The 12737-nt window shown below is 42.0% G+C and overlaps 1 protein-coding gene across 7 annotated transcripts in view; it reads left to right on the top strand.

The window, feature by feature from the left end:
- si:ch211-278a6.1 (SRC kinase signaling inhibitor 1) overlaps nt 1-12737 on the top strand; it is a 50552-nt gene that overhangs the window by 18691 nt on the left and 19124 nt on the right. For 2 of the 7 annotated variants that reach the window (XM_042504671.1, XM_042504670.1), the window contains exons 4-11: nt 9-204; nt 1013-1024; nt 1999-2294; nt 4819-5642; nt 6706-6807; nt 7223-7350; nt 9384-9404; nt 10103-10263. In XM_042504671.1, the coding sequence (XP_042360605.1) occupies nt 9-204; nt 1013-1024; nt 1999-2294; nt 4819-5642; nt 6706-6807; nt 7223-7350; nt 9384-9404; nt 10103-10263 (1740 nt within the window). The remainder of the gene's footprint in view (nt 1-8; nt 205-1012; nt 1025-1998; nt 2295-4818; nt 5643-6705; nt 6808-7222; nt 7351-9383; nt 9405-10102; nt 10264-12737) is intronic. The other 5 variants (XM_042504675.1, XM_042504672.1, XM_042504676.1 and 2 more) reach the window with 5 other exon arrangements.

The following is a 12737-nucleotide window of genomic DNA, read 5'->3' as shown; positions in this document are numbered from 1 at the left end:
CCCTGCAGAGCCGCAGTCCACGGCATTCCCAGTCTACCCAGTCTGGGCTTGCCGACCAGGCCGCCAAGCTCTCCTTTGCATCCGCTGAATCCCTGGAGACCATGTCAGAAGCCGACATGCCCATTGGGTTCAACCGGATGAACCGATTTCGCCAGAGCCTGCCGCTGTCCCGCTCTGCCAGCCAGAATAAGCTACGATCTCCAGGTTAACATTTGAAGCTCTGCTGGCAGGCTGTGCCACAACATGCTGGTTGGACTGGAGGCAGATTTACAGCTGCCTGTTTATCTTGTGTAGCTGCTGATACGCACCACCTTGCTGCTTACACAGAATGAGAGAAAGTGTCAAACTCTCACCTTATTTACCGTAACAATTTTATTTTGGTCTAATTACTTTGCCACAGAGAGCAGGAGAGAGTCCTCAGAAAGCACAACTTTCTTGAATGGTTACAGAACTTATCTCAAACTGATTGTTTTTTTTAAGTATATGTAGACACAGTATATTCATAATATAGTCACGCAGAATGTGAGACCACATGTGCAGGGGTTATTATTATTGTAGGATTATTGAAGCTTATTAGTTTGTTTATTTAGTTAATTTGGTTGCTGTAATAATGCATGCCAATGTTAATCATCCATGATTGAGGATGTTTTTCTATATCTGTAAGAGTAAACAGCAGTTTTAAAGGACAGGTTTACGACAAAAGGGCCTTGGGAATTAAGAGCAGCTTAGTGGGAGTCCAGACTCATAAAGACTAAGGAGTGGTGTTACATCAGGTATAGTGAGATAAAAAAGTAGCTGTAAAACCAAAGTGGCAGGGACTGATGAGGGCCATTTTGAATGAGGATTTCAGACAGAAGCTGCAAATCTCTCCTCTCCATGTCTTTTTACTAACCTCTTTGTTTTCTTCTCTCCAAAACTCGTCTGTAATATCTCACTTATTTTGCTTGACTTTTAATCACTGGTCTTTCTTTGCTTTGTTTGTTCTTTTTGTTTGTCCCACGGGTGTATGAAGATGAATTTTCAGGTTAGTCAGGAGTCAGATTCATCTTTACCTATAAAATCAAGAGTTGCAGCATCTGGCAAAGTTTCCCATGAAGTGGGGCTGTTTTGGGATAATTTAAAGGTTCTCTATGCAACATTCAGAGCATTAATATAGCAGCAAGTCACTATTTGCTGTGTAAAGATATAGTAATAGTGTCCTGAGCAAAAGTCACACTACCGCTCTGAGCTTCTCTGTTGTTTGTTGTGGTAGCTGTGGCGGCAGCGCTGGCGTGTTAGTGCATGTGAGTGCATCTGAATCCCTGTGTGTGAATGCCACTGGCCAGTTAATTCACTGGGCTTATACTGTGGTTACGGCTGATTTCGTATAAGCCACATCGCACAAGTGTAGTCCACATCCTCTGGTTCCCCAAACTAACGATGTTAGCTCTGTCAGCACTATTCCTGTTGTTAGTGCTGTTTCTTGACTTAGTACCACTAGCTCTTAGCCACCTGCTCAGCCACCTCCAAGTAGAGAGCCAAGTGCAGACAATCCCACCCTATCCCACCCTAGTCCTATATTGGACTCTAAATTACAGATATGCTCTGAATGTTGCATACAGCTCCTTTAATATTCATTATTGCAATTTGATTATTGATATGAGGTAAATGATTTCATTCAAAGAAAAGTAGTAGTAGTACTTCTTTTAAATGTGCATCTTTGCACCTTAGCTGTAAATTCTCACACAACTACCACAGTCTACTTCTCACATTCAGAAAGAAAGAACTTTTGTTTACTCTGACAGTGACTATTCATGCTGATATTTGATGAAAAAATCATTATTTGGATCTCGTATGCCAAAAGGCAGAACATTTTGATCATAACTGACGACTCAATATCTTTCAAAATGGCCAAAATGCATCAAGATTTAACAGAACTTCTTTGGTAGTTATTTTTTTCCATCCACAAAAGCCATTGCCTTCTGACTCACCCATCTCCCCCTCATCACTCTCTTTTAGGCGTACTGTTCCTGCAGTATGGAGATGAGACACGTCGGGTTCACATCACCCACGAGCTGAGCAGCCTGGACACGCTGCACGCTCTCATCGTGCACATGTTCCCTCAGAAGTTGACAGCAGGTATGCTGAAGTCACCCAACACGGCCATCTTGATCAAAGACGAGGCGCGCAACGTCTTCTACGAGCTGGAGGACGTCCGGGACATCCAGGACCGCAGCATCATCAAGATTTACCGCAAAGAGCCCATCTACGCCTCCTACCCTGCTGCTGCACACCTGGCTAACGGAGACCTGAGGGTGAGGAGAAGGGAACTGTGGGAGTGGGGAGGTGAAGAGGGCATGTTGGGTTATTTTAGTGAAAGAATGCCGTCTGATCTCCTTCTAGTCTTATGTTTGACAACTGAGCTGTCAGGGAGAACCGTTTTAATGCCAAGCCTCAACATAAAGGCAGAGTGTGTTTCTTTGGCAAGGTAATAGTGTTTTTATATTTCAATGGTAACTTTGACAGGCTGTTATGGTGTATGTGGGTTAGTAATTTAACAGGTATTCCTCCTGGAAATGTATTTTCTTATCTTCAAGTAGGCCATCTGTTGCTGTGCAGACACCAGAGAACAATGTTCCTCTGTGAAATGAGCATATTTTAACATCCAACGCTATTTCTGCTTCAGTGAAGATCAAGGAAGCCTGAGGGAGACCTTTTTTTAATTATTTTATACAAAACCGTGCTTACCATCTGCATTATTCACACAATACTGACAATACAACTGCTATTAACCATGCAAACAGGCAGTGAAAAACGATTATGCCTGTGCATATTGTGTGAGCATGTACTGCAATGTATGTTTTATGTGTTAGTGCCCGCTTACATGCTTGTTTGTGCCTGTGTATACAAGCAACAGAGAATGAAAATGAGGTAGGAAGCTAGCTGACCAGCACCCATAAACTGCCAAAGTACATCTACATTTTGACACACCCTCAAACTGAGTTTGATAACAGGGAATCTTTAAGGCGTGATTTTAAGCAACACTTTTATCAGGCAAAAGCAATCAAAGTTACCCATCATTTCCCACAGTGAGTGTGAGATGCACAGTCCATCTCTTCTTTATAACGGTTGGAGACAGATACATCTTACCAAGCATCTTGCAGGGCTGTATCGGGTACATATGCATAGGCAGTATATAACAAACAGAAGTTGTCAGTGGGAATGCCCCCAGTTTGGAGAAACAGGCTGGAAAGCGACATGGAGGTGAAGCAGTGTACTGCTGTGGAGGGGTCAGCAACAAAATCACTATCACTCTAAGTATACGCTTTGTGGAGAATATTTTTCACTGCTTTTCCTTAATGTTGGATAATGAATTCCTATGGGAAAATGAGACTACTATTTCACTTTCTTCAAAGCCAGACCCCATTAAGAGAAACAGTGATTTAACATCACTGCACACAGGAGCTGTTGGTCTACTGCTGCCTTGAACAGTTTCTTTGTTTGTGTTATTGTGTGACTTTGGCATTTAAAAGGTTTAGTTCAGATTCACTAAAATCAGACTATTGTCAGTACAAACATACTTTTCGAAGCAGCATTAGCAGCTCCAGTGTTCAGCAAGCTAAAATGATTGTTGTTGTCAATGGAGTCTGGTGGCTTTGACAAGAGCATAGATGGGGAACTGAAGCCTTTAGCGGCTTCCCAGTCGAAAAAGGCTCTGTGACCAAAAGGTAAAGTGGTGAAAATACTCTCAATATAGCACACACTTCAGTGGGATTATTTTGTAGGTGTAAAAATGTCTTGTTACTAATTCCTCATCCATGGCAGTACCTTGCTTAACTTCCTTGTCAGACTTCAAACTGCAGGCGTGCCAACTGACTGCTGTGGGTAATGACTTGACTATGGATAAGTACCCCATATAAACCCACTTAAAAAAATCAGAACTATCCCTTTAAATTGTGCTTGTTTAACTTGTGTCCATACATTTTGTGCAAACCAGACCACCTCATATTGCTTTGTTAACAAACAGCATGTATATGAATTTGTCCCTGGGCATAACAGCTCAGCAGCGCAAATTCCTTCTTCACGCTCCAGTATTTTCTGTGTATTACACAGTGCTGCATGACGAGGTTAGCTAGGATGCTGAGAAGTGAGTGAAAAGAAGAAAACAGGGATGAGTTAAGCAGCAAAAGTAGTTCTGTGACTAGGAAAAACAGAGTATTTGGCTTTTAAAACTGTAGAAATTAGGAAAACCACAACAGGGGTAAAACCACAGAAGTGTATTGAAAAAAGCATTAGAGCGTGTTTAACAACATTATCATGCGCCTCAAAGAGAGGAGGGTAGAAGGAAAGTAATAGTAAGTCAACTTAGATAAAATCGGTTGTCAGTTCAGTATGAATGAGTAGCTTTGTCTCATGTATCCTGTCGCCACTCTACTAAATAGAATAAATGTATATGTTTGGATTTGAGATTGGACTCAATTTTCACTTGTAGCAATGTATTAATAAGCCAAAAACCTGTGGAGCTAAGACAGAAAAGAAATATGGGACAAGAGCTGTAAATTGGGATGTATGACCTACCAAAATTGGTCGGATGTTTCTTTTTATTTCAATTTTTCATTGGCTCAATTAAAAAGAAAGTCATTTAAGAACATTTTTAGAAAATACAATCTGTAATTCGGTGTATAATTGGTCTTTTGAGAAAATCTTCTCTTGGCATCTACAGACTGTGACAGACTATCTAGTGTCAGTCAGATCCCAGTCAACCTCACACATGGGGAACACAGCGCTATCATGTGTAGGTCTCCATGGTAACCCTCATCCCTGCTTGTTCATTTTCAGAGGGAGATGGTGTACTCCTCTCGCGACTCCTCCCCAACTCGCCGCCTCAACACCCTACCCTCTTCTACAGCCTCGGGGTCCTCTGGCTCTCCATCCCGCTCACGCCTCTCCTACAGTGGCGGCCGTCCTCCCTCCTTCACTGGGTCCCATTCCCAGCATGACCAGCCCCGACATCCCCATCATCCTTCAGCCGGCCATGGTGCCAACGCAGGCCTGTCTCCTTCGCCTAGCGCCATCCTGGAGCGCCGCGACGTGAAGCCTGATGAAGAAGTTTCTGCAAAAAATATGGCCCTGATGAAGAATGAGTCGCTGTACGCAGATCCCTACAGCCTGATGCACGAGGGCCGCCTCAGCATCGCCTCCACCCAGTCGTTAGCTGCCATCGGAGACCCCTTTAGTTTCCCCGTTTCCAGTGGCCTGTACCGCCGTGGTTCTGTGCGCTCTCTCAGCACCTACTCAGCTGCTGCTCTTCAAGGAGACCTGGAGGACTCCCTCTACAAGCCTGGAAATTCGCTCTACTCTGACACATACTCCTCAGCCACATTGGGCATGGGTTTTCGCATGCCACCCTCATCCCCGCAGAAAATCCCTGATATGCAGCTGAGAGACAGGGACTCCTATTCCAGCTCACCCAGCAGAGCTTCGCCTGTCAGGCAGACCTTCCGCAAAGACTCCGCCTCATCCTCGGTGTTTGTGGAGAGCCCAAAATCGCGGCCCAGCTCCAGTTCAGAGCCTCTGTGTCTGACAGCTGGGCCTGGGGAGGGCGGCAGGGCCACGCCCGGCTTTGGGTCTTCATTGACTGGACAGGACTCTGACAGCAGCAGGTCAGTATGAGTCTGAGAGGTGAATTTCATTGAGGTATAAGAAAGCATTTTTCTTGTCAGCTTCTGAGACAGCTTTATGTCCAGAGCTTTATGCCAGAATTTTTTTTTTTGTCATTCAGTTTTTTTATCCATTTTAACCTTCATTTAAACATACTGGCTTTCTAGACTTCATACAGAAATACAAATGATACACGTATAGAAGGATCCACAGTCAAAAAAAGAAATCAAATTAGACCAAATTAAACAAACTAAACCAAAATAAACGAAAAAGGCAGCCACACAGAACCCAGCCAGGCACCCTTGTCACTCTAAGACATTATACGCATATACAATACAGTATATACATACATAAACATCTCATCCCCTTGTACCCTCTATCACCTCTAGGGGGTTGCTCTTTTAATGTAAACCAGAAAAAATTATTTCACCCTGGCTATCATACTTACAAAACCAGCAGTCTCTGTCATGAGGTTGAGCCACTGTGTAAACTCCGGCCTATGTGGACACTTCCAGTTACATAGAAAGAGCCGGGCCACTATGATAAAATCTGTTACTGTCAAAAAGAGTTTGAAAAAAAAGAAAAAAAATAATTTTGCATGAAAGGCTCCTGCATTTGTGTTTTCTCAGTTTTGTCCTTACTGGTTTTAAATCACAATCACACAGCTCTATCTAAGAGGATCAACAGACTTTTGATTAGCTTTGAACTGACTTTTATAGATGTTTTTTTAAATTCCTAAACACTGATTGTGAATCACTTGATTACAAGCAGTTATATAAAACCAAGTTTACAAATACTTTTGAGGCTTTATTGCTTTCTCTCCAGTGCTCCGTGTTGCATATTTTTACAGCACAAAATAGATTTTGTCGATTTTTATGTCATCCAAGTGTCGACCTGCCTCTGCTGTATGTGTTGAACATTTGGTGATAGATCCATGGTGTACAGTTCAGTTCAGTTTATTTTCATTCAAAACATGTTAAAAACATGAAGGAATGAAATTCGTTACCCAGGTCCAGCAGCGTACAGAATAAATAATATTAACTAAAACAGACCTTATATTTGCAGGGATCATCGCCTGGAGCGCATGGAGGCGATGGAGAAGCAGATCGCCAGCCTTACTGGCCTGGTCCAGAGTGTGCTGACCAGAGCACCAGACAGTGACAGCACGTAAGGCTCTCCATTATACCCCATTAACCCTCTAAAACTCACAGATACAGCTTCAGGTCAGACACATACGCAGCATTATTGACAGGAACAGCAGCATCATCAGAGTCATTATCAGCTCCATAGCACTGAAGTGGTGCATTACTTAGTGTGAGCACAGCACAACTACAGAGCATTAAACATTCGTTACAAGGCACAGTGCTATTGATACATATAAATGTTTAAGACAGCTTTTGGTAGATTTTGAGTTCCTCATTTACATGCAACCTTGTTATCACAGCACTTCAGCCTCATGAACACAATAGGGACTCATTAACAAGAAGATAGCTTGTTAATGTTATCAGTCTGATAGTGTCCAGTAGTGGTGCTGTTAGCGTTAGCACTGTAATTGCCTTGCCCTGTGGCCGTTGATCCTCAGATGCGGCCTGCTGCGTCTCTGCATGATGGCGGGCTGCCCTCCGGACCAAGGGACGGAGTTCTCACGGCCATTACCTTTCTCTTCCAGTGACAAGACCGAAACCAACAGCGACGGCTCCGCCACTGGAAGTGAGTACAGCAGCCCAACTGTGACCTGTATACTGTTACTCACCAGCCCTCTTCTTACTAACATTGCTGCTGTTTAAAAATTACTGAAGGTTTTATTCCACACCAGCTCAAATAAACCAAAATGAGCACACAGACACACTAGAGTTCATCTTAACAGGATTAAACCAATTTGTTAAGTTTTTATTACCTCAGTCATCCCTTTCTGTTTTCTCTTTACTAAAGTTTTGCTGCATTTCCACTGTATCGTACGGCAAGGGTGAACTCAGAACCGCGGCGTACAAAGCAATGGTTTTTGGTTTTCAACTGGCAAAAATTTAAAAGGCACCTGGTACTTTTTTTGGTATCACCTTGGTTAAGGTTCCAAGTGAGCTGTGGCTATACTATAAGATGTAGTTAAAACACTGGAAACCGCTTTTGGTCAGAGAGAACTGTCTCTAGAATTGATGCTTGAGCGACACAGGCCATCCTGCACAAACCTGCAATGGCAGCATGCAAAAGCTAGCAGTGGTCAATCGACGAAGGACAGCTGTACCTTTGTTCTATTGCCAATGAAAGGATCCAACATGAAAACACACTTTTTTTGGTGTTTGTGTCACATTAAAGATAATGTCACAGCAGTTTCATGCCATGATTATCAGCTTTGACACCTCCCTACACTGAGGCTGTACTATCTGCAGAGGAATACAGTGCAAATTCTGTATTTGTCTTTCTCCAACTACTGAAATTAAAAATTACAAATAACTACTTCACCATTTGAAAACACAGCAAAAAAAAAGATATAACTGGTCAAATCCACTTTACAGCATTGTTTACATCACTGGGAATCATTTAGGGCATTGTAGGACTTTAAAGGAACAGTCCCTTCTTTGGGAAAGATACTTGAGTATTGTTCTACTCAGAAGAGAAAAGTATTATTCTATAAATTTAGTATGGTGACTTTTATAATCTGACTAAGCGCAAGCACAGAAAGCAGCGGGAAAAGGCTGGTAAATCTCTGACAAAAAGGAAAATATATACCTCCTAACAGCTTGGAGCTGCTGAAAGGTGTTAAACAAACAAACAAACATACAAGACTGTCAACAAAACCTTCTCGGCGAGGTAATAAGACAGACAGCTTTGAAGTACAGTATTTGGGAGGGTTTTTTTCCCACTTTTTTTTATTTTACTCTCTGTGTACTAGATGCACAGAGACTGAATTTTATGTTTAAAGGTATGTTATTTAGGAATTGCCGGCTACTGTTTGTAAACAGTACACCAGGGAAAGTGAAAGCCAGCCCCAGCTTTGCCTGCTTGTCATTTTGCCTTGCTGTATTCAGGTTTTTTTTTTGGCGCTGTGTCCCTGATTTTTGTAGCTTCATCTTGGATGCGAGCTGCTTCTGGTTTGGCACCTGGGTGCCACCTTTATACTAAGTCCCAACCTTACCTGCATGCTGTGCCCAGGAATATCACAAACATAAAATAACAAGAAAATACAGGTAGAGAGCAGTGTCTCTCTAGTTAAATACACTACCACACACTGTGTCGTAAATGGTGATTTAGAGGGAAGTCTGTATATCGAGTTTATAGTAAAATCCATCATAGTACATCTTTAAGTATATTTCTCATAATATCAGATTTTAGCTTAATATTTTTCAGGATAGAATTCACTGACAGGAATTGTTTTCCAACAGGTGTAGCCTGTACATACTGAAGCATCTCTGAATTATACCCTTTGTTTTCCTACTTTTTTTTTTCATTTCTCTCATTTATGTTTCTGTCCTTTTTTCCTCTCATGATCATAAATTTGCAGCTCAGTTTTGGCACAAACAAATCTTCTCTGTGTCCAGACTTTCACAGGGCCAGTGCAAGGACACAGTATTCTTTAAAGCTTCCTCACAAACTGATGCTTTGCCAAAAGACTAAGCCATCACCGTCATTTTCTCTGGTGTAGTCAATAAAAAAAATGCTCTCTGCGATCATCATTCTGTAAATTTGTCTCTCTATCACCCTCTCATTAATTACTCGGTAACTGGCTCACTCTCTCTATATTCCAGCTGGACGGCTGAAGAAGAAAGGTAGTTGCCATCTCCTACTCTATCAACTTTTATTTCTCCTATCAGACATCTCTCGTGGCTCTCTGCTCTCTGTATGGGTGTGTGGTGTTGCTGGGTAGCGGGCGGTGTCTATCCTCATGTTTTCCTCCTGGTTGGTTTCCCAGAGAGCGGACCCCCTCCCCCTCTTCTTGTCTCTACTTTTTGAATTTCTGCTTGGTTTTTTTCCTTTTGGGATTTCAGAAGGTTGTTTTGTCACAGACTAGGCTCTCCTTTGTAAATGTGTACAAGAGTGTGTGTGAGTGTGTGCAGGATGCATAGGTGTGGGTGAGAATAGCTAGGGAGTCAATGGCCATACTCACAAAGCCCTGTGTCAAGATAAGAGCATGGTTATCCCCCTGTGTGTCACTACTGAACAGACTAATTGCACTTCTATATGGGTTACTAATAGCATGAGCTCACGTTTCTCCCAGTGGGCTATTAGAGTTTTGTGAATATGGCGCTTTTTTTGCATTCACACTCTGTATTTATTCAGTGTGTGCACAGATTTTCTATATATGTACATTTCTTTGGACCTTTATTCTTTGTGTGTGTTACTGTTTTGTACTGTGTGTCATGCTGGCTGACTGCAAATCTCACCGGAGCACGGCCCAGCAAACTAACCAATTTGTTTCCCAACGACCTGCTGGTGACCCCTCCATGTCCTGCTCTGTGATTGGCAGCTCATACACCGTCTGCACCTCTTGCGCTGATGCCGCCGCCACCTTCCAACACAAGCCAGGTGAACAGCGTGGGCCGTTTGCAGATGCAGCTCCACCTTCATGGCCTGCAGCAGAACGCCACAGACCTGCGCAAACAGCTCAGCCAGCTACGCAAGATACAGGTATGAAGTATATCCATCAGGAAAAATCTGTTTTTGTAATGGTAATTTATGAGCCTGTTCTGACAAATCACACAAAAAATATTTACTACTAGTGGTAGCTGCAACAATTATTTTTATTACTGGTTAAGTGGCCCATTATTTTGCCTCTGCTCTGGCGGCAGCCATGACTAAAGGCATTATATTTTTGGGTTGTCCCTCCGTCTGCACACACATGGGCACATCCCATTCTCATGAGCAATATTACAAGAGCACCTTCAGGGAATTTCCTCAAATTTGGAACAAATGTCCGCTTGGACTGAACAATGAACTGATTTGAACTTGGTGGTCAAAGGTCACTGTGACCTTACAAACATGTTTTTGGCCATAACTCAAGAACTTATACATTAATTATGACAAAATTTCACAGAAATGTCCAATAGGGTAAAATGATGAAGTGATGACATTTCATATCCAAAAGGTAAAAGGTCAACTTCCTCGTGGCACCATAATGTCCTGAAAAAACACTTTTTTGGTACATATTCAACACCATAACTCAGAAATAGAAGGAGAGACTACTGGTCAGATACTGATGCATCAGCATTCATATTTGAAGCATTGTGAACTGTCATGGCTACATGTGAGTCTGCACACATGGATTTAAATTGCAAGTGCAATTCGACTGATTGGCAGAGACATACAACTTTGAGGCCAGAATTCTAGTGTTCTCGATTAAACGGTTTGTCAATAAAATGTCAAAAAATAGTGAAACATGCCCCGTGTAATGTCCCGGGGCCCAGAATGACATCTTCAAATGGTATGTCTAGTCTGACCCATATTACTAAAATCCAAAGCGATTCAGTTTATTATTATTTTTATGACAAAAACGCATCAAATCCCTTCAAAAAAGAAAAAAAAAAAGACTAAAACGATTGATAAATAATAATGAAAAAATAGATGCCAATAACTTTACGTCGATCAACTAACCGGCACATTGTTGCAGCTTTAGTATCTAGTCATGCAGATACATTTTATGATAATCTGGATGGTAATTTTTCTTTCCCTGCTATTGAATATTTTAAACCTCTTTTAACATAATTCTATATTGCCAACTGGCATTTCTTTGCCAGCAGGTTGTGAGAAATAATTTTCAGTGAAGTGAGTAGCATCATTTTGATTAGTCTTACAGAATGAGAGTGATTCTTTGCAGGGTCCCTCCTATTTTAAGGTTGACAAGTAAGTCATACATAATCAAGACCACAGTGTGCACTCTAAGTGGTTTGCTTGTGTCGCAGAGGCCCACAGATTGCCTCAAAGTTGTAGAAAATGGCTAAATTGGTCTCCAGTATTTGAAATATTTTCCATATGCGGTCATTATCTAAAATTTCTATAATGCAGAATGTATACTATTAAGTATTTCAACACACGTTTGCAGGCTTAGTTGCTTTGATGTTTATTTGATCTTCACTTCAGTGCTGTACTTACAGTAAATAACAGCTGCAGGTTCACATAGCTGTACTGTATGACACATTGGGGGCATTATACCTTCTGAGGATTAATAATGAGGAAGAATGAGTGGAAGATAAAAGCGCAGTTCAAGCGCAGTTGGTATGGTATGCTACAGAGATGCAAAATGTCATTATGGATGCGGAGTCTGATGAAATGCCACAAAGCAGGGTTAACTGCAATGTGGAGATGAGGTCCTCATTTATTCCATTTATCTCTGATGCCAGTGATGCCATGGTTACTGCAGGAAGAGATGATGAGTTAAATGCTTTCAGTGGCAGAGGAGACGTTTCGAGTCTCTTGCAGGGTGAAAGAGAAAGGAGGAGTTATGGGTGTGACGGATGATTGGCATGCAGTGCTTTTATTTGTTCCCCGACAGCAGTCACAGGGGCTTCTTGAATTGGCAAAGCAGCGAGACAGAGAGCCAGACACCAGGGGCTATGCTGTACCGAGAGAGGACAGTTTTGCTGTTTACCTGTATGTGTGCCTAAATGTGACCTCTGCACCTGGGCCTGTGTTGTTGCCAATGGCGATGGCCAGCAGCTTAAATTTTACATGTGGTTCATGAATTATGCAGAGGGAGTGTGCAGGAAAGACAGGCAACTGGGAGAGAGGGAGCACAGTGCTGCAAGATGAAAAAAAACACCCTACAAAAATAAACATTTTTATGTTTATATTAATATTTTTTCAATATTTCATCATAATCTGCACTGCAGCATCATTATTTGGTAGTAAAATATGGAATAATTGGTTATTTTAAAAGTTAGTGGTATTGCCTTGCTTCACTTCCTGGAACACAAGGCTGATCAATTATTAATTTTTCTTGCTTACCAGGTGTTTTCATCTCAGGGAGTTGTATTACATGCAGGAGTGCTGTAGAATATTCCATTCATAACTCTGAGAGGGAGCCAAGTTCAGGCTCAGTGCTTCTGTCATGGGCTGCCTTCGTTCTCCTCGGCATCCTGCTCTAAGGAGCATTATACATACGGACA

The sequence above is a fragment of the Plectropomus leopardus genome, chromosome 17, assembly GCF_008729295.1.
Source record: "Plectropomus leopardus isolate mb chromosome 17, YSFRI_Pleo_2.0, whole genome shotgun sequence".
Taxonomy (NCBI): domain Eukaryota; kingdom Metazoa; phylum Chordata; class Actinopteri; order Perciformes; family Serranidae; genus Plectropomus; species Plectropomus leopardus.
This window is presented reverse-complemented; position numbering and strand designations above follow the sequence as displayed.